Raw genomic sequence first — 20,974 nt, 5'->3', positions numbered from 1 at the left:
ATATCTTATTTATTTAAATCTGTCCTCCAAAAAGAAACTTTACATAATCCAGAACATTAATTTCCTTCATTTAAATTTCCTCCGGAAAAAAAAACTCTATTTATAACGCACTGTAAATGAAAAATAAACTGAAAGGTCACGGGAAAAAAAATTCTATTCATAATTTAAAAATTCAAATCCACGTCGGTTATATTAAATACATCAAATTGGGATGGCCATCCACGTCGCAAAACAAATATTGCGTCGTGTTAGTTAAAAACGACGGCATAACAAAAAACCGTCGTTGTTTCAAACTGAATTAATTTAAAATTTATTCGGAAAAGCAAAATGTTACTTTTGCAACCGTGCGGGGGGGGGGGGGGAAGAAATTAAAAGCGATAGTAATTTCATTGATAACACATAAACAAATACAAAGTAGTCGCAATGCCAGATATGAGTACAACATCTCCAGTGACCAAACACAAAAATAAATTAGTTTGATCTGGAGAGAATTACGCATGCTAGAAAAACCTAAAAACTCCAATTCGGCAAACAAGAAGCATCTGTACTCAGACCTACAATACAGATCCACCGCACAACGACAGTAACGGCAAATCCGCATTGAAAAGTCAAACACAAAATACATACATCAACAAACTCCTATTGAGTTTTTAAGAATTATTAGAGTAAAATAAACATAGAAACAATGACACTGCACCACTTCCTTTCAAACAAACCAAAAAGACTCATAGCACCAAGGTGGCTAAACCTCTTATTTTGCACAGGTAAAACCTGATTCCACACAAACTAGCAACAATCACTTTTCCAACTCTAAACATTGAATTGGAGCAAATTCCATATGCGTGGACCAAAAGTTGCAACAAAATCATGGCGTATACAGTGGATTGCAGTACTTACTTCAAAAACACAACGAAAACCAAAGAGAAAAGTTGGGTCGACAACACCACACAGCAACCATCCCAGTGACGGCAAGACACATCCAAGAACAACAAGGACCTACAACAAAAAACACACAAACAAATAAACAAACAAACAAACAAAAGACAAGATCTAGATAGATATGAGAAACAGGACCCAAAATCTAGACAAATCTGGGGAGAGAAGAGGAGAAGTGAATAAACCTAGGAAAGGAGAAAGGGAGATGATGAGAGAAAAATAGGAGATGGGGAAGCCACCCACCCCCAGAGGGCGGCGGCGGCTACAGTGCACACTCACAGTTTCACCTTTAGAGAGAGTTTAGGGTTTCAGCAGTAAGCCTTTTTTTTTATTTTTTTTATTTTTAAGGTCATCTAAGTTAAAAGCAGGAGCCCCATATCCGGTCCCTGCTTCTCAACCACCCATGGAGGAGGTTGACATATTTTAGGTAATTTCTTATTTCTTAATAATAATGCTAAATTCATCACAATTTTAGGCCACACTAATAAAAAAGAGTAATGCTACACTTACCACATTTTTATCCCACGTTTCTATACCATATGATATGGCATGTACGCATTATATGCCACATCAATTAAATCAATGAAGTGTATTTTAATTAAGGCAACTAGAAAAACAAATACTGGAATAAATCATAAAAGAAAGAAAAATATTAAATAATTTTAATTGATGTGAATGTCCACCTCAACTGCTATAGAAGATGGTATAAGAATGTGGTATACAAATATGATAAAGAGTATGATTTTTCAATAAAAAAAAGAAAAAGAAAAAAAAGAGCCGGTCTGAATCAACTCAAGAATACATTAGGTCGGCCCAGAATGGATCAAATTAAGAATATATTAGGTCGGGCCATATACACTGAGTTGGTCTAAATCTTGGACGCTACAGAGTTGCAAAAACTGAGTTTTGAAAATCTGAAGGAGAGGGTCGAGCTCGAGAGGCCCAAGTATGTATTTATTAATATTTTTATATTAAAATATAATATGGAATTATTTCACATAGGCACTAATGTATGATCTTCCTTTTGGGGTAGAGATGAAAAGTTCTCCGAAAAAAAGGGTGTTGCAGACATTAAACAAAATAATTTATCTATATATATAAAGCAAAAGGTAGAGAATGGTGAAACATTCAAAATACCAGAAATATCCTTGGTTAACGCAAACATTAAAAATTAAAAATATTAATTAAATAATGATAATATGGTAAATTCACACTTTTTCATATTTTAAAAAAATTAAAATTAAAAGAAAAATCAAATAAATGATCCTATTTTTATGGAACACAACTACCCATTATCTTTTTTAATTCTAAAATAATTTAAATTTTTTTTAAAAAAAGCCTCTCGCAGGCTCAGAAGCGCGTGCAGAGAGGCTAGTATATATAAAGTAAAAGACGGAGAAGGATAAACAGAGTGATTAAGTCGGTTGGCAATGGCTTGCATTAATATTGCTTGACCTCTAGCTAGGATGGCATGTGAGAAATATTTGGTGCAGTAATTTAGAAAACTGAACCCCCTCCAAAACTTTAACACAAGGGGAATATCAAGCATGTGACTAAGGTACAAAATTTACGAGATACAAACAAAGGTAAAAATGCTTCTTTTTCCAAATTTTTTTTATATAAAATTTTATTCACACCACCCCTTCCCCCCTCTGTTTGTTAATGCTACAAAATTTAAACCTGACAATATGGCAATTTACTTACATAGTAGTTTGACCGACAGAAGGCTGACTGTCGTGATCGTGAACCCGTGAGACTTGTAAAAATCGCATGGCAATTTGGCATGCATCATCACCAAAATACTTCCATCTTACATTAAATTGATCACCCTCCACAACACATGAACCCATTTGCTGACCACGGAAAAAACCACACACTCAAGAAAATTAACGAGACTGAACTGAACAGAAATTGAACGGTCAGATTGAATTGGACGTACGGAGGGTCAGCATATGATCAGAAAAAGACAAAATGACAGAAACCTCAGAAGTGTCCGGTCCAAGTCGAGAGACAGTGAGTCTAACAATCGCCATTGGACAATCAGATGCATTCCCCAGGTTTAAAAAAAAGTGAACGGATATTTGTGAAATTCAGTAAAATGGCTCCCGATTCAGGTGAGCTTTTAACTTGCAGTTCAATGCTCATGTGATAGCCGACTAACAACTAGTAACTCCTCTTACCAGGGTGTAATAATTATATAAAATACCCTAAAACGATAACCGAGTTGAGATATTCGTTAGGTCAGTTGGCTAGAGCAGTGAGTTCGTTGTCTAGCACTCAAGTTCGAATCCCCATAAAAATAGATAACTGAGCTCATGATCATCAAGTTAATCAAGCGGTGGGCATGCATTTATCATGTAGATCATCATTCATGGTCGTCATTTGCAACATGAAGCGAACCAACAGAACAGAAAGGCAGTAGGTTTATATGTAACTCATGAGGAGAAATAAAGAAAGAAAAAAAAGTTAAAAGAAATAAACGACTTGAGAAGAAAAAAAATAAAAAAGAAGAAGCAAACTAATTAACAACATGGAATTAATTAATTAATAATATTTCTTGATCAACATCTTCGCGAGCTCATCTTGTGAAGTCATGGACGAGGCTTGGTCTGTCCGTGACGTTGAGACGCCAAGAGAGGAAGGGAATGCCGGTGGCGTCGTTTTCGTGGTGCGCAGTGTCGTCCTCCATGAACCGAAACTCGTTGCCCATGGCAGGAGAGAAGCACGGCATTTTCTGGGTTTGTGAATGCGGCATCCATGAATTGTTGTGGTGGTGCTGGCTCAACATGTGACTGTTGTGATCCATTCCTACGACACTCGAACTGCCGCCGTTTGCTGCTGCCGCCGTGGCACGCCTCTCTTCTTTCTTGAACCGAATTCCACAGGCATTGCACAGTGACTGCAAAAATCAAAGGAATTAAATTAGTTTGATTAAAATGTTACAAAATTATAATTTGTAGGGAAAAAAAAATGTAGTACAAAAAAATCATTGGTGGTTTGACTTGGGAGTACAAGTAACAATCATTACGAAAAAGAAGCTTAGAATCCCATCATTTTTTAGGGATAAACTTCGTAATTAATCACATCATTACAAAGTTAAAATACAAAATTAATTAAAATGGGTTAATGGCATGATTGGAATTAGGTGGTGTACCTTGGGGCCTCTTGGACCGTTTCTCCAGAGAGGGGTGGAGGTGGTGTCGCAGTTGGCGCAGCGGCGGGCGAGGAGGGGGTCGTTATTAGAATGGACGGCGTTAGATACGCCGTTACCATTGCCGCCGCTGCGGTGGCTGCCGTTCTTGTGATGGTGGGAAGACGTGGCTGACGTGGCGTGGTGCTTGGGCTGCAACAAGTCCCAGCAGAAGTTGGAAACGCTGCGCCGCTCGTTGCGGGTGCGCTTGTCGTCGAGGACGACGTCGTTTTCGGTGAGGCGGGTGGAGGGAGTGCCTAGGGAGAGAGTACAGTCGACAGAGGAGGAAGAGGATGCGAACGGGTACATGTGATTATGATGATCATGCTGCGTTTCGTGATGGTGATGATGATGATGATCGTACGGCTTGTGATGGTTGGGCATGGAGAAGAGCATGGAGAAGGAGGAATTGGATTGGGTGTGGTGGAGGACACCACATGTACATGGACCGGCCATGTTCCCATGTGAGCTGCTACTACACCTCTGCATAATTTCTTCTTCTTTTTTTATTTTCTTTTTTTGGTGGGTTTTTCTGGGTTTGTTTTTGTTGTTGTTTTCTCAAAATGGGTTTGGTTTGGTTTGGTTTGGTTTGAATGAAAGCAAAGTGTGGTGGTGGGTTTTTGAAGATGAAGAAGAAGAAGTAGGAAGAGGCAAATAGTGAAGTGAGAGCGAAGTGTAATAATAAATGGGTTTGAAGAAGAAAAAAAACTTGGGGGAGAGAGAGAGAGAGGAGGGAGAGGAGTGAGAAGGGGTTGTTGTCTGGTAGCTTTATAAGCTAATAAAAGGGCGAAATACCAGTCAGCAGCTGCAGTCCACGTTGTCGTGAAATGCAAATAGAGAGGTGTATTATATATATAGCAAGGGAAAGGGTGATAAAGATGGAGACAGAGAGGGACCCAATTTGCATGTTACAGAGAGAGAAAAAAACAGATAATGGACCAAGAAGAAGACTGAGTCATTTAGTCAGTTACCCTCCTCAGCCTCAGTCTCAGAGTGTTTATATATCCATCTATTTATCTCTCTCTCTCTCTCTCTGCTACTAGTAGTAGTACTTGTAGGGCATCAACGAGTGTACATTATTTCACAAACTACAAACACTAAAATCATATTTTCATATGTTCGTATTAAATTGCGTCATATTATTGTATATATGTCAAATTGTGATTTAAAAATAAATTTCAAACTGTTCAGATTGTTAGAAATTGAAATTTTAAATAATGTAAAGCGTAATGGAACAAAAAATGAAATGAAAGAAAATGATAATGAGGGAGGAGAATAGTGGGGGGAAAGGAAGGGGTTTGGTTTTGGTAATGGTGAGAGAGATTGGGGTAGTCAAAAGAGCCCACGTGACTAGCGGGAACAGTCTTCTATAGATCTGCCTTCTCCGATCACGAGGCCCCTAATGAGTCTGGTGGTCTGGTCTCAAACCCAATACCATCAAAAACCTCTGTCCGTATCCGTATCTCTGCTCCTCTCTTCTGTCACTGCCACCCTCCCAAGGAAAATGGAATAGTCTCTCTCTCTCTCTCTCTCTCCCCAGTCCCATTCGCACTCCCACACACCACATTCACGTTTTTTATAATTACCATTTTACCCCTCTATCTCTCCCTCTCCTCTCTCCTCTCTTCTCTCTCCTCTCTATCCCTCTCTCTATCTCTGCCACAAGTATATTCAGATATTCAAAGCCCTTGTTAGTCTTTGTCACCCTGTCACGCTCTTTTTCGGAGCTCTGGACAAGGTATATATGTATGTACCCACAAAATTAAAATTAGGTGAGTCACTTAATTAGTTTTAAAGAAGAAAAGTAAGGGTTATGGTATCAGTCGCTCATTTACGCGCGAGTTAAAATTTATTGTTATATCTAGTCGAACGTAGTTAGATGACTTACTATAATATTCTTCGAGTAAAAAAAGAAAAGTACATATGTGCCAATCATTTCACTAGTGAATCTTAATCTTTCACCAATGCTATATATCTACAAATTCATCACTACACCTGTGCATTCTCTAATTCTAAAACTCTGTTTGGTTATTATAGGGTGTCAAATCCATCCATCAAAATCGACCCATGCCCTAATAGTCCATTTTAGCACAAGAGGAGCCAGTTTTTGAGCCCTAGCAAAGTACTTCTACTACTAGTAGTATAATTTGCAGTGGCCGTACCCAGTGGAATCACGTGAAGTAGTAAACAAAGGAAAAAAGAAGCCAAAATGGTCATCATAAAACCCTCAAGGCTCTCAATTAGGTTTGAGAAAATCCTCAAAATACCCATCACAACTCAACAAGGTAGCTCACTTTTGAGATATTGTATGAGAGTAGGAAGACTAGTAGTAGTAATAGTAGAAGATTTGGAGATTTTGATCAGACAGAAAAGCGAAAGAGAGAGACAGGGAGAGAGTGATAAAGTTGCACAAATATGACACAACGCAATCATCAAAGCAACACAACACTTTGGAAGTTTTGGGTGTTTTTCTTTTTTATTTTCTGTTGGGTCAAACCGTCAAAGATGGAAACTCAAAAAAGATCAAAAGGGTACTTGCTAGTAAAATCAACAAATCAAAATTTTTTCAAAATATAAAAATATAAAAAAATTTGGGAAGAAAAAAAAGGGTGTGGCCCCCACAATATTATGATGGGCGGGCAGGCAAGCAAGCCCCAACAAACAAACCTCTCTGGAAGCCCGACCCCATGTTTTGATCAAAGATTCAAAACACAACCAAAGACGCAGAGAGAATCAGATCGTCTAGAGATTGGTGAGGCCACAGTTGGACAAACGGGACGACTACCGCTTTCCAAAAGATGCTCTCGCTCTCTCTATCTACCCATTCGCTCTGTTAATTAATGAGAGAGAACAAAGCAAACAATCAAACAAGCAACCAAGCAAACTACGATTAGCCCAAGACAACACTCACTAAGTGTTGCATTTTTTGCTATTACACATAACACATGCATTTCTCTCATCCCCACGCGACCTCTTTCAACGTGTGACCTGCAATAGTAGTCTTCTGTTTAATCATAAACTAATGTGTGTGTCAGTCATCATTACGTGGCATGTCGAGGTGGCGTTGTTACAATTCTACATAAATTATAAATTAAGCGACATGTTGATACAATATTATTAAACATGTATGTATATATGAGTTAGATTAGTTGGTCAGACCAACGAATCCGTCTCTTTAGGTTCAAATTTGAATTCCCATGTTGATAGATTTAATTAATAACATCACATGACGTTATGACTGTTTAGACCTAAATACAATGAATATTTAGTCTTCTCTTGTGTAAATTACACGCTCTATCAAATGTGGTGGTTGGGTTTGCCCAAGTAAATTCGAGTAATTAATGCGGATCTACTTATAATGTATTTAATGTTACTCTGGGATTTGCTTAATCATCCAACCCCGAAAGAATCTAATTAGTGTTTGTTCACCGCCTCTCATGCACGCAACGCAAGTAGTAGTAGTAGTAGTCATCGTCGCATATGCTCTCTCCTATATTAATCATGATGTTTTGTGGCTCGTTGGATTTGGTGGGGCCCGCTCTTAATTGGGCCTTGGTAAGTTTTTTTTTTTCTTTTCTTCCCACTTTTCCAAGGTAACCCAATGACGACGACGACCAGAAAAATATCGTATCTGCCTAAAAATAATTAATAAATAATCATCACTATCACTAATGGGAGTGCCACGTGGAAGCCCCAGAGGGATTTACTTTGCATGCATGCATGCAAATGGGTGTGGTTTTTATTATAAGTTGCAAATAATAATAAAAATTATCAATTATGAGCTTTGGAACCCATAAAAATACACATCCTCAAAAGCACCAAGATACAACTGGAATGTCTGTCCCTCTTCCCTTCTCTCTCTCTCTCTAGGGTTTTTGATTTATTTAATTTGGTTTTTAACTTTTTAGCTAAGGTGGGTTGGATTGGGTTGGGTTTGGGATTGGTCTAGGAGGCTGGTCAATTTGTAGTTGACCAGAGGATCTTTGTTGGCTGCCAGGTAAGAATAAATTCAATAAAGTAATAATATTCCAGCGGGTGTTGAGAGAAAATAAAAATAAAAACAAAAAGAAGAAAAAAGCAAAAATTGGGAAGGGAAGTAATAAGTGGACCAGCATTTAGAAAAGGAGGGGGGGTGAGGTGAGAGAGTGAGAGAGGGAAGAAAACCCCCCTAACAAGCCGTCCTATGAAATGAAAGCTAAATCCTTGTCAGTATCATGACATCTACTCATATCTACGGGGAACACTGTAAACCTCTAATTGTCTCCTCCAAGGAGGTCTAAATAAAGCTCAAATATACTAGGATTTCTTTCCTCTCTTTTTTCATTATTTTTATTTTTAATTTCTTCTAAATGTATTATATGTTCCATTTTAACAATAATTTCATATCATAAACGTTTTTAAATTGACAGTATTACAACATAATATGTTTATCTTACGCGTTATTTTTATTTGAATATGTGATACAAATTGAGACTGACCAACAACAAAACACACCAATTCTTTTGATTTAATGTGGAGAGTGGAATTCTTAACCAACTTTTGAGCCAATCGAATGTTGATTTGCTACATAAGGCAACATGAAGTACCTAAATTGATGAACCGACCGACATGCAGAATGTGGAAAAGTGCCAAAACTAAGGGGATAGCGTACGTTGTTGGCTCAGATCTAGTCTTCATGATATATACCCCAACGCCAGGCTTTTCCTTTCTTCTCCCTCTTCTACAACATCTTTCTCCTCCACACTTTGAATCTCTTTTGAACCTTTTGCAGAGAACAACAAGACCAACCAACACATTTATCTTTTAAGGAATATGTATAAACTTCCTGATCTGGGAACTGTCGCGCTTTTTGTTTTTCTGCTAAGGAAGATCTATGATCCCTCATTGCGATCCAGATCTTGACTGCTGAATCTTCTTTACAACTTCAAAGGGAATCAAATGCATAAAATTTTATTCCAACCCCCCTTTTTCAATTCGTCCAAGTTTAAAGAAATATTTACGGACACGTAACATGTCGTTGAAGTTACCAATATTGAAAAATGTCATAAATTCGAACCTTTAGGTAATTGTTAACACTATGTGTGTATACTTTTTTCTTTATAACTATGTAGTGCTTCACCCATATGATACAAGCACATATTTTATAGTATCATAATTTAAAATATATGTTCGTTGTCCATCCATGTTAAAACACGTCGACTAGTAACAATGTGTGGGCTATTCTAGTACCGTCCAATAAGGTTTCTGGGCTTTAAAGGCCCAACCAAAATGAGTGGGCCTATAAAATATGGTTGCAAGCAAATTGTGTTTGTTACAAGTTTAATGAAGCCCAACTGAAAATTGGACTGTGCTTATATGGGCTTTTTGAATGGTGCTCAGCCCATAAATAAGTTAGGGCCAGCATCTCCCGCCACCTCTTCCGTTAAACCCTAAACCCTAAATTCCAGAAGCTTTACCAGTTTCCAACTACACGTTCGGTTTTAGCTCCGAAAGCAAAACCAAAGCCAAAAGAAGAACAATGGAATCAGTTGCAGACACGAACTCAGTGGACCTGAAGGTGACGGAGCTCTTGAAAGAGGTCCAGCTAGACTATTCACCTGCATTCACTAAGGAAGTAGACGACGCCGTTTCAGCCATCAAAGGAGCCATCGATAAAATCCCAGAAAACCTCAAGGTTAGTTTCCTTTCCACACTCCCTCCTGAAACCGAATTCCTAACTTCTGATGGGTGCCGAGAAATTGTAGCATTTTGAGCTGGATTATGTGGTGTTTATTCTTTGAATTTGAAAAGCTATCTTATAGGGATGCATTTTTTTTCAAGAATTGGACTTCTACTCTTATTCATCTAATGAATTTGTATTTCACCATTTACATTGAACTCACTGGCCATCCTTGGTTCAAAATTCGGGCAGGTTACAGCTGATGAAGCTCCCGGATTCGTCAGAGACATTGGTGCAGACAAGGTTGAGTTCGAGTTTAAGAAGCCGAAATCAATTGCAGTTGGTGGGAGTTATGCCCTACAGTGCAGTGTAAAACCTGAGGTTAATGTGGACCTTTTGGTCAGGTTGCCAAAGGTATTTGAACGCCAAACTTCATGATTGTAACATGTTTTTTGTTTTGATAATCAAAATAAGTGTGTTAATTCTTAATTATTTATTATCGTTAGAGTAGTTTTTGGTAAGAAGATTAGGCGATCAGGATTTACGAGAGGTTGTATTTACTCATTTGGGAAGTTCATGAATCTAAATAATTTTCTCTTTTGCAGGAGTGTTTCCATGAGAAAGACTATTTGAATTACCGGTACCATGCGAAAAGGTGCCTGTACCTTTGTGTAATTAAAAAGTTTTTGATGTCTTCTTCATTAATTCAGAAGGTTGAATGGTCCACCTTACAGAATGAAGTCCGGAAACCTGTATTGATTGTCTATCCAGGTTTGTTTTCCTGTGGCACCTTTTGATTATTATTTTCTCTTTTCATCAACTTAAAATGCTGAATATTTTTGTTTCTTTGGTGCCTGATAAATGCAACTTTTGAATTACAAATAAATCGGTATCACAGGCATGAAGCTTGTTGAAGTCCCTGAGTTTTGTATAAGGATAATTCCTACAGCACCATCTCTTTTTAGCATTCCGAAATTGCACTTGAATCGCAATAATGTTCGTGCTCTAAATCAAGGTAAAGTATGTTATCGTGTTTGTGCCATTTGATGATGTTTTCAAGTTAAATGCTTATAATATATTTAACTCTTTTTTGAAGGCGGCATTCCTCAGGCGACTCCTAAGTACAATAGTAGTATTTTGGAAGACATGTTTATTGAAGATATGGAAGAATTTCTCAAGAAAACTTTTCTGGGTTGGAAGGAATTACAAGAGGCCTTAATGTTGCTGAAGGTATAAACCAAGCGCTCGCTTGTCACTTTAAAAATCTTAATGCAATATCTCTGACAAGGGTATTCTTATTGATGTAGGTCTGGGCTCGTCAGAGGACACCAATATATGCTTATGATTGCTTGAATGGATTTTTAATCTCTGTCATATTGTCATATCTTGCGGATAGAGATCGTATTAAGAAATCAATGAAGGCAATGCATATACTCCGTGTAACACTGAACTTCATTGGTATGCTTATTTTACAGGACTTTTTTTGTATTTTGTTTTCGCAAAACAAGGAACTGTTGTGCACTACAGAAACTAGATTGTCTTGGCTATTTTCTAACTCAAAGTTGGTTTTTCAAGGCTTTAATAGAGAACTGTGATGACTATTATACTTAATATTGTTATTTCCTGTGCAGCCACTTCAGAGCTTTGGAAACATGGGCTCTACTTTATGCCGAAAGGCCAAAATGCTATTCCAAAGGAGGTCTGCTGTTACTGGATCTTAATATCTTCAATTATGATCTTCACAAGTTTTTTGTTGTTTTTGTTCCACAAAATAGACATGTGATGTACTCGTCATTTTTGGTTTCTTGTTTTATGTCTGTATCTGTTTTCCCCAAATGATTCCTAGAGAGAAACTATAACTAAGAAACAGAGAAGTTGGGAAGTAAGATCAAAAGACATACATATGAACTTCACTCTTAGCACACTATCCTTTATTATATTGTCAGCCTTGCGACTTAAAAGAACTATGTGCTCATTCAGAAGTCTGTTGATGTCTCTTATCAGTTGAAATAATTTGAAAAACTTGCTTTTGTTTTTTGGACTGAAGCTTTGGAATAGTCTCTTTACGAGTATCCTTCATTTCTTGCTAATTACTTCTGTGTCTATTTTGAAACTTGTACAAAATGCTCTCCCCTATATTGTATTATACCGATGTTAGTTAACTATGATCTTTGGGATTGCAGAAAAGGTTGCCTCTTAAAGAATCATTTCCAGTTGTTATATGTAGTCCATCTACAAACTTTAATTTGGCCTTCCGGATGACAGGGGTTGGATTCCTCGAGGTACTACTGATTAACAGTTAAATTTTGCTCCATAGTAATGATATATAGTACACACTCGATTGACCTCTTTACAAACTAATGTATTTCTCTGCATTTCAGCTCCAAGATGAGTCTGCTTTGACACTTGAATGCATAAAGAAAGGTAGAGATTGTGGATTTGAAGAAATTTTTGTGACTAGGGTTGACTATCCTGCAAAATATGATCACATCATAAGGTATAATTTTTTCAAATCTATTTCTTATTGAAGTTGTCTTTATTGTGTACAATGACCTTGTGTTAACTTTTGATTTGAGACTGCATTATCCCTACTGTCCTTGCCTGCTTGTGGTTTGATTTTTTCTTTTTGTGTGCATGGTTGCTCTTTTAGGTTGAACTTAAAGGGGAACAGTAAAGTTTATGCGTCAGGATTTTTCTTGGATGATGAATGCTGGAGATTGTATGAGCAGAAGGTGCATAATGTTTTAATTCAAGGGTTGAGTGACAGAGTGAAGACTGTACGTGTCACTTGGAGAAACATGTTATCTGAATGCAGCATAAAAGATGTACGGTATCAAGTATTTAACTTTAGCACCTCACGTCAAAGATGTGTTTTTGTACCAGATCAATTTGTTTATATTGGTATGTGTCTCCAGGGATTGTCAACACTCAATGCAGAGCCATTGCTTATTGGAATTTCAGTGAGCTCTTTAGATAAAGCTTTTAGGATTGTTAATATTGGTCCAGATGCTGATAATAAAGAGGAGGTATTTTGAGTGTATGTTTGGAATTATAAGTCAATTATTTCTTTTGGTGCATGTATTGATTTTACTCATTCTCTCTAGGCTCTCAAATTCCGCAAGTTCTGGGGGGAGAAGGCGGAGCTCAGGAGATTTAAAGATGGTAAAATTGCAGAAAGCACAGGTTAGGCATTTATTTTGGGCAATTTTTTTTTTTAAAAAAAAAACTTATTTGACCTTAGTTGTATCATTATGATTTACATGATTTAAAATGATGACACTGTTTGCACAATGCCTTAGTTTGGGAAAGTGATCAATGGAAAAGACATATCATTTTAAAGAGGATTTCTGAGTATGTGCTTCTGCGACATCTTTCTGTATCAAAAGAGAATATAATGCACATAGTGGATCAACTTGATTTCTCGTTGCTATATGGCACTGAAGGTAAACTAGAGCCATTTGTTATCGTTAATTTTTGTGCAATTTCTATATAGTTCTCTTGTTCTTTGTTTCATTTATTGCTTTATGAAAACATCTTAACTCCCGCAGATCCTATATCATCTTCTGGGAGTTTGCTTGGGGCATTTGAAATTCTATCAAAACAACTGCGTCTTATTGAAGACATTCCTTTGAAGGTTTCTACTGTGCAGCCCCTAGATTCAGGTATAATTTCCTAGCTGGAAAAAAAAAAAAAAATTTAAACGCCGAGCTTGAATTGTCTATTCCAAATATTTGATTATGGCTTGTATTCTCTCTGTGTTCGGGATATGGAATTATTTGATTGTTGTTATACATTGTGTTCGTTAGCATTGACCCTTTCGTTCAAGAATTGTAATTTCAAAGGTTGGTGGAAATATCCTCATTATATTTCCTTTTTCTTCTGTATAACTCATCAAAAGTTTTAGATTAAAGTTTTCTACACATGTACACATGTGCACGCACACACACATGATGCTCTAAAATTTGGGGTAATTTGAAACCTTTTTTCAGTATTGAAGATCTGTACAGTCACTTTGGCCCACTTGGGTTTTTCCTCAGCATGTGTGTATACCTTTTGTTGATAAAAGAGATTGGCAAATTTTATTCATTGCTCGAAAATATAATAACAGTCATATAGCTTGTAAAAATTCATTAGTTATATGATTTTGAAATGATAGTATAATTATATCCAGAAAAAAAAAATTGATAAGATAATTTGTATATAAAGGTATGCTTTTTATATGTCTCTTCCTTCAACCTCTTTTGCTCAAGGTCAAGCAATGCACGCTTATCATGACATCTATATATTTATATACAGCTTTCAGGTTTTCATCTGTCTTCCCACCTGAACCTCATCCCCTTGCTAATGAAAAGGGTACTTTTCTAAGACTACGTAGTCTCCCTCCTTCCTGCATTCGTCCGCTGGAAGTTATGATCCAGGCACGCCACTATATCCTTCGACTATTCATGATTTTTTAAATTAATATTACCAGTCAGTTAACAAAGCCTCATTACTTGATCTAATTAGTTGGAAGGTTCTGGAAACTGGCCAATGGATGATGTTGCGATTGAGAAAACTAAATCTGCATTCCTTCTCAAGATTGGAGAGAGGTGGGCAGACTGGGATTACAAAATTTCAATACTAGCTATACTGTCTTTTGAAAGAAATATCTGATGATACTACTATGGCAGTCTCCAGAATAATTGGGGGATGACATGTACAGCTACTGAGGATGATGTGGATGTTTTTGTCTCTGGATATGCCTTTCGCCTTAAAATTTGGCATGAGAGAGGCCTGACTTTGTTGAGACGGGAAAGTAAGAACTAAGACTCACGTATGATTACATTTTCACTGTCGGGATGTTAGATTCTTTTTCCCCTTTTAATAAGAAAGGATGTCAGATTCTATTAATGCTGACCCCTTCAACTTCTTTCTGACTGCAGCTGGAAATGATCAAGTGAAGCAGGTTTCTAATATGGACAGGGAACTTTATTTTCGCAGTCAACATTCCAGCATGATTAATGGATTACAGGGTTGTTACGCAGCATATGGGCCAGTTGTTAGGTGAGTTTTAGCATTTACATTTTTTTATCTCTTATTTGTGATCTTTTACTGCATATAACTTTTTTCGTTTCATGTGAAGGCTTGCAAAACGGTGGGTTGCATCGCATCTGTTTTCTGCTTGCTTGGTGGAGGAGGCAATTGAGCTATTGGTTGCATACATTTTTTTGAAGCCTTTACCATTTAATGCTCCTTCCTCACGGATCACTGGATTTTTAAGGTTGACATTTATATATCCTATTTGCAGGGCATTTATATAGTTCTCAATGACACTTTTGCCTAAAAAGATAGAATTACTAAATTGCTTGCTTTCTTTTTTTTGCTTAGGAGCATCTAAGTCAAATAATTCCAACTTGACTGGCAATTAGAAATAATGCGGTGTAGCACGCACAATAATTATTGCAAAACTTTACAATGGTGCTGTCTTATTCAGCTAAAACTGTTCTCTCATATGCATGGTAATTTCATCAACAGGTTCCTGCGATTATTAGCGGATTATGACTGGACCTTTTCTGCATTAGTTGTTGACATAAATAATGATTTGACTCCAAATGATGAGAAAGAGATAAGCGTAAGTTCTTGAGTTGAGCTTTAATTAAGAACCTTGTTGATCTCTTTGTTTTCTTGAGTTTATATTTTCTTGGTTGCTACTAATAGCAGTTCTCAACTTCAGGACAACTTTATGTCAAGTAGAAAAACTTATGAAGAAAATGTGCAAAGCGTAAATCCAGCAATGTTCTTAGCTACAGCTTACGACAAGGCATCCGAAGCTTGGACCAGATTCTCACCAAACTCAATGGTTAGTAGATCCTTTTGATTGGTTTTTATTTTCCTGTAATAAAGTTATTTTTTTAGTAAGTTCTTGGTGCTCTCTCTAGTTTTCTGGTCTATGATACTTTTCCTGAGCTGATCCTGCCTATTTAATAAATTTTACTGGCATTTCAATGCATTTCCTTTTCCATTAAAATTCATTGTCTAATTCTTTTCTTGGCTCATGTTAGAATATCAGTTCAAAACTTAGTTTCCATGCAAATGTTAATTATAGACATGGGGGACTTTTGTTAATTCTTCTAATGATTGTAATCAAAAGATAAGACTAATTGAAACCTTTGGCTGACAGAACATTGAGATGAATAATCCTCAACAAAATGGATGTGTATCTAAAATTTGTGATGGCTGGCTATCTGTATGTCTGTACTGGGTGCAGTAACATTTTTGCTAGGAATTATAGATACGTTCTTTACTATGCTTATCTAGAAGTTTATCTTGTTGAATATGCAAGGAGTTAAAAAGGTTGATGGCCTATGCTGGTAGCAGTGCAAACTTGTTGACCAAACTGATATCGGAGGATCATAATGATTCTTATAGATGGGAGGTGAGCCTGACAAATTTACTAATTGTTATCCGCTAATGGTTTTTCCTTAATGCATGTTTTGATATATGCGAAGTTGCGAACTTTTAAAGTTTAATTCTTGGTTTGCAGTGCCTTTTTAAAACTCCTTTGAACAATTATGATGCTGTGATTCTTCTCCATGGAGATAAATTACCTTACCCCCAACGTCTTCTCTTCTCGTCCGAATTAAATCAAGGTTCTTTATCTTACCTGAATGTTTGCATGGCCACGGTTTTATTGCTATTCTCTCTCCTTTTATGGCAATGCAACACTCAAATATTGGTATGTGCTAAATTTTCATTATGAGCATATCTTGTTCAGGGGTGCATGTGGCACGTGGGAATGCGAGCAAGGTTTTTCACCCCTTTCTTTTGCCTGGTGACCTGAATGGAAACTCAGAGGACCTAAGGAATAAGCTATTGGTAAACTTTGATCCAATGAGGTGCTTTGTTGGGGATGTAGAGGCAAGTATTATGCAATGCCTTAATTTTGACCATGTAGCCATTGCGTTCTATTTCATTCTGGGCCAATGCTTTCTTTGCTTACATCTTCTTTTCTTGAATGTAGAAAGAGTACTCCAACACCTTCAAGCTATGGTATGATTCTCTGGGTGGTGATGCTGTTGGCATAACGTGGGGGAGATATAGTTCAAAGGTATAATTGGATGTGTTCCAACAGAATAAATGTGTATCCCAAATTCTCAATGAAAATTTTAAAAAATTATTCTTCTACACATCTTAATCAGCTGTATTCTCTGATCCTAATATCTGCAGAAACGGGGGCGGGAAGAAGAAGCAGAGGAAGTAAAAGATCCAACTGATATATTAAAAGATGTCGGTAAAGTTGGAAAAGGGTTTGTGAGGGGCATTTATCTTCTCAAAGCCCCAAGGCTCATTGGTTAAATCTATTATATCGTCAATTGCTCAAAACTTAATGGGTGACAAGAATTTTACTTCTCAGCTGCAGCTGCTTTTTGACACGATAAGCAACCCTCAGCTCCATTAATTTAACGCCGAGGGCACCCATTTAGATCCTTGTCGCAATCATAAGCTTGATGTGCGGCCGCAGATTGAGCGAGTTTAGAGGGTCTTTTTTGTAACAAGTGTATCATTAGGTTTACTGGTAATTGCAAATGCCCATAACAGAAAGAAGCAAAAAAGAAAAAGGACACTATTTGTATAGTCGTATTTCCGGCCATGAGAATTTTACTATCTGAAATTGTATTATGTTACAGTGAGCGGCTTGAGAGCAGCATTTTTGTTGATGAGAAATTCTTTCGAACTGTTTCATCATGTTACTTGAAAATAGCTTATGGTATGATATGCTCTATATTGTCGAAAAGAGAACAATTATCTCAGTAAGGCTTTCTTTTACCTGGATATGGTAGGAATTTCATATCACATGATTAAGGTATTACATGAGAATACAAAGGAACATAATTTAATATCGTATCTTCAAAATTAAGAGAACTATGATATTTAATATATGTGCTATCATCGCCATAATCAATATCAAAATGTTTAATATTGATGTGGTAAAAACAATTACGCAACCTTAGTTGAAGTCATTAATGATGGGGTTCAATCCCACAATTCTGAAACTGACGGGAAATTGTAGATTCATCTGCAGCTGCCATGTTAGCAACAAGAGCCTGGTCGCTAGTAACTACGGCAGTTGGAGTGCTTCATGAATGAGTTTTTCTGTGAATTCTTTAGGTAGCCCCATCACTGTGTCAGTCGTCCCTACCTGCCACAAACCGAACAAAGCACATTACAAAGAAATGTTTGAGAAGGCAGATCAAGATCAATAATTGAGGGGCAAACTATTATGATTATTAATATATATGCATGCAAGATGCAAAGATATACTGAGGCTAAAATTCAAGTTTTTTGGTTGCTGAATCATTTGGAAGATGCAAGAAAATTTAAGAACACATTATTAGTGAAGCACAAGGAATGTGGCTAAAAAAATGAAAGGACCATGTGAAAGGCTCTCTTAGTTGTATCTCTGCAGCATAGACATGAGATAGAGAGAAGAGAGAGCTAACCACTGCTTCTACAAAAGGAGATATCAGCGGATGTTCCAGCATCAAACCCCCCGCGACATCGAGTGTAATTCCCTCCTCTATCTGGGCCAACATCAGACTCGTACACAAAATTCAACAAAGAAAAATAGCTCACAATGAAGTACCTAAAGTGATTATATATCCAATATTTACCAGGCTATCAATAATCTCCTCTGGTATGACATGAAAATAAACCTGTACCACAACATCATCAAATAGATATTATAATTACCAAACTAACCATGAAGGATATAACTATCCATAATCTTTGTTAATCACAAACTTGAACCAAAAAAGGGAGAAAAGAAGGTTATTTCTGACATGTGATTGTTGCTCTTTAGGACAGGACAGCTAAAGAATGAGCTTAAGCTGTAAAAGAATAAGTACCTCCGCTCTGCAACATCCTCCTTTTCTTTTTCCTGTTTTAAGGTTGGTCACAAATACAGATCCTATAACTGCTGCTTGGCCGCCAGAATAGCCTGCAACCCACAAAGACTTGACCACTGCATCCAGCTAATTTTAACAAAGGGAAAAGGTGGACAGTTTCCATTTAAGCAAACCTTTGATAAAATTCCATGCTTCTTCCTTGCTGGATGGTTTTTCCCTTATTATCCCTTCATACACCACCACCTCAAAATCAATAAGACGCAGTAGTAGTGAGAATTAACCTTTAACTGCACAGTACATGCCAACAACACAAGAGACACTCACTAAAATTCACTAAAAGAAAAAACAGCCTCTGATGCTTTTTCACCTGTAACATGTTTTCTGGATAAGTGGGCCACACTTAAAGAGCAAATGGAATTACCAGACCACAGTAAAGGGTATTTCAATTACAGAATTTTAGAACAGAGACATGTTCTGTTTCGATTCTTAGCGAATGAGAAACTAATCTATGTCAAAATCAGATACATTTCAAATTGCCAGAAGTTGAAAAATGTAAATATATTACATATAAACGCATACTGTGTCCGCAGTAATCAACAGTGTTGCATGAGCATCTTCATCCGGCTGACTTGTACTTTGAAGCCTTGAAATTATGGCATCTGCCTAACAAAAATAAAAAGGGAGGCAAGACACACTTGAATGAAAGTTATATTCTCATAAATATAATTCAAAAGTCATGCAAACTGAAAAGTAAAGCATATAAGTTAGAATCTACAGTTCTACATTGCAATTCTTGTAAAACAAAATTGAACCCACTTATTTGACCTGCAAAGTAAAACTAAAGAAATTACAAAACCACCACCAAATTGAAAGAAAGCAAAGAAAAAGCAAAAGTGGACAAAGAAGACGTACTTTGGCCTCAGCTAGAACCATCACCAATTCCTCAGGCTTATCCATCCGTATACTTTTTTCGTCTATGTCTGCAGTCTAGACCCATAAACCAGATCAAAAATTTCAATGGCTACCCATTAAGCAAGGCAAAAAAAAGATTGCTTCTTTTATATAAACACAATGTACCAGGATTGTGAATTCATATCCCATCTCCGCTAGTATTTTCCGTCGTGCCATTGAAGCCGAACCCAATATTATCTGTCGCAGAAAAGATTAGAAATTTCTGCAAATTCGCTTCTTTTAAACACCGAAAATTTATGGCTTAAGGTTAATTTGTAATGACGAACCTGAAATGACATCTTTGTCTCTGCATTCACTTTCTGCTTTATCAAATTATCAGAGAGAACTGCAAGGCACTGGCTGGCTGTGACTGAAAGTATACGTACGCTTTCCGTTTTGGGCCTAATGGTTCAACTCGGCCCAGTTCAAATCGCATTTTTCTCCAGAATATACCCTACATATGACGGCGTCGTTTTGCATTTTGGAAAGAGTTAATATCACATGGCCGCATCGGCGCCTTTACCTCCTTCCCGTCAGTTTCTTTTACCTCCATTTTGTTTTCCTGCTCAGCTCCTCAGGAACGACGACGACGTTTTAGTATTACAAAGTAAATCAAAGGCGACTATGGGTTCTTGTAGAAAGAAGAATTTTGGGAGTGGCAGCTTTGTGTCGAATTTGAGGGATCACATTCATGAATTTATTCATGCCTCAATGGATGAACACAGAACTTGCATGAAAGAGACAGTGCGGAAGGTACGCTTCTAGCCTCTCTCTCTCTCTCTCTCTCTCTCTCTCTCTCTCTCTCTTGTTTGCAGAACATGTATTTACTTAGTGGCAGATTTATATTTGTGAATTGTTGGAAATTTGGGAGATAAATATGATTTTGGTTTTGGTTTGGTCTAAAACAGATGTTTGAAAGGGCAAAACTTTACAGAGAAAAGAGTGGCGGTGGCCCAAAGGAAGGAGAAACACGACTGCCTTTGCAAACAACTACAGATTAGGAACATTTTGTGAGCTTTTCTGTTTTCTGGGTTGCAGAGAAAATAGTCGTGTAAGACATTTTTGAGATTCTTATCTAGCATTTATATAGGTTATGTGATTGGCATGAATGACTAGAAATGTATAGAAAGCAAATGCTAGAGTTCTTATCAATCAATTGCTATTGCTCATGTGCGTGTGAGTGACCGACGGGGCAAACTTCGTGATGACTGGAATGGGAATATAGTTTAGTTGTTTGCCGGTTTTCGTTGGTATGCTAACACTCAAACGTGGAAAATTAGCAGTTTACATCCAAATGATTCTAGTGTTTCATGCCCTTTTTGGGAATGATTTGAACCTTACAATGTTAGTTGC

The 20,974-nt window shown here is 37.1% G+C and overlaps 4 protein-coding genes across 6 annotated transcripts; 2 read left to right on the top strand and 2 right to left on the bottom strand.

Annotated features, from left to right (window-relative positions):
- LOC18771015 (GATA transcription factor 19) lies at positions 3,156-5,140 on the bottom strand. Its single transcript, XM_007202890.2, has 2 exons — positions 4,091-5,140; positions 3,156-3,835 (listed from the first exon to the last, which is right to left on the bottom strand). The coding sequence occupies exons 1-2, from the start codon at positions 4,613-4,615 to the stop codon at positions 3,515-3,517; spliced, it is 846 nt and encodes a 281-aa protein (XP_007202952.1). The 5' UTR covers positions 4,616-5,140; the 3' UTR covers positions 3,156-3,514.
- LOC18769667 (nucleolar protein 6) lies at positions 9,539-17,504 on the top strand. Its single transcript, XM_020568382.1, has 26 exons — positions 9,539-9,800; positions 10,038-10,199; positions 10,391-10,556; positions 10,684-10,800; positions 10,882-11,015; positions 11,093-11,243; positions 11,417-11,484; positions 11,969-12,067; positions 12,167-12,282; positions 12,436-12,610; positions 12,701-12,811; positions 12,890-12,968; positions 13,085-13,228; positions 13,334-13,447; positions 14,082-14,203; positions 14,292-14,374; positions 14,456-14,580; positions 14,708-14,828; positions 14,908-15,045; positions 15,300-15,396; positions 15,499-15,624; positions 16,108-16,200; positions 16,309-16,414; positions 16,540-16,682; positions 16,786-16,872; positions 16,992-17,504. Exons 1-26 carry the CDS (start codon positions 9,645-9,647, stop codon positions 17,118-17,120), a joined length of 3,162 nt encoding a protein of 1,053 aa, XP_020423971.1. The 5' UTR covers positions 9,539-9,644; the 3' UTR covers positions 17,121-17,504.
- LOC18769081 (maf-like protein DDB_G0281937) lies at positions 17,591-20,072 on the bottom strand. 3 transcript variants are annotated; one of them, XM_020568383.1, is made up of 10 exons: positions 19,909-20,016; positions 19,748-19,819; positions 19,583-19,657; positions 19,250-19,333; positions 18,995-19,037; positions 18,844-18,897; positions 18,671-18,762; positions 18,437-18,478; positions 18,266-18,346; positions 17,591-17,964 (listed from the first exon to the last, which is right to left on the bottom strand). In XM_020568383.1, the coding sequence occupies exons 1-10, from the start codon at positions 19,918-19,920 to the stop codon at positions 17,884-17,886; spliced, it is 636 nt and encodes a 211-aa protein (XP_020423972.1). In that variant the 5' UTR covers positions 19,921-20,016; the 3' UTR covers positions 17,591-17,883. The 3 variants fall into 3 exon arrangements, with proteins under 3 accessions (XP_020423972.1, XP_020423973.1, XP_007202620.2); XM_020568384.1 differs by having other exon boundaries at positions 18,266-18,342; XM_007202558.2 differs by lacking the exon at positions 18,995-19,037 and having other exon boundaries at positions 18,844-18,913; positions 19,909-20,072.
- Positions 20,100-20,856, top strand: LOC18771842. The gene is made up of 2 exons (XM_007201932.2): positions 20,100-20,374; positions 20,530-20,856. Exons 1-2 carry the CDS (start codon positions 20,123-20,125, stop codon positions 20,620-20,622), a joined length of 345 nt encoding a protein of 114 aa, XP_007201994.2. The 5' UTR covers positions 20,100-20,122; the 3' UTR covers positions 20,623-20,856.

The sequence above is a fragment of the Prunus persica genome, chromosome G7, assembly GCF_000346465.2.
Source record: "Prunus persica cultivar Lovell chromosome G7, Prunus_persica_NCBIv2, whole genome shotgun sequence".
NCBI classification, from domain to species: Eukaryota; Viridiplantae; Streptophyta; class Magnoliopsida; order Rosales; family Rosaceae; genus Prunus; species Prunus persica.
Note: the sequence above shows the minus strand (reverse complement) of the source record. Positions and strands in the feature narration are given on the sequence as shown.

Bases quoted from the DNA above. Each gene is read 5' to 3' on its own strand.
- LOC18769081 (XM_020568383.1), bottom strand. The intron at 19,658-19,747 runs GTACATTGTGTT...TTATGGGTCTAG, and splicing joins GATATGAATTCACAATCCTG to ACTGCAGACATAGACGAAAA. The intron at 18,763-18,843 runs GTTTGCTTAAAT...TGTGGGTTGCAG, and splicing joins AGCATGGAATTTTATCAAAG to GCTATTCTGGCGGCCAAGCA.
- LOC18771015 (XM_007202890.2), bottom strand. From the start codon at position 4,615: ATGCAGAGGTGTAGTAGCAGCTCACATGGGAACATGGCCGGTCCATGT. The intron at 3,836-4,090 runs GTACACCACCTA...TGATTTTTGCAG, and splicing joins ACGGTCCAAGAGGCCCCAAG to TCACTGTGCAATGCCTGTGG.
- LOC18769667 (XM_020568382.1), top strand. From the start codon at position 9,645: ATGGAATCAGTTGCAGACACGAACTCAGTGGACCTGAAGGTGACGGAG. The intron at 11,485-11,968 runs GTCTGCTGTTAC...TTGGGATTGCAG, and splicing joins AAAATGCTATTCCAAAGGAG to AAAAGGTTGCCTCTTAAAGA. The intron at 14,829-14,907 runs GTGAGTTTTAGC...TTTCATGTGAAG, and splicing joins GCATATGGGCCAGTTGTTAG to GCTTGCAAAACGGTGGGTTG.
- LOC18771842 (XM_007201932.2), top strand. From the start codon at position 20,123: ATGGCCGCATCGGCGCCTTTACCTCCTTCCCGTCAGTTTCTTTTACCT. The intron at 20,375-20,529 runs GTACGCTTCTAG...GGTCTAAAACAG, and splicing joins TGAAAGAGACAGTGCGGAAG to ATGTTTGAAAGGGCAAAACT.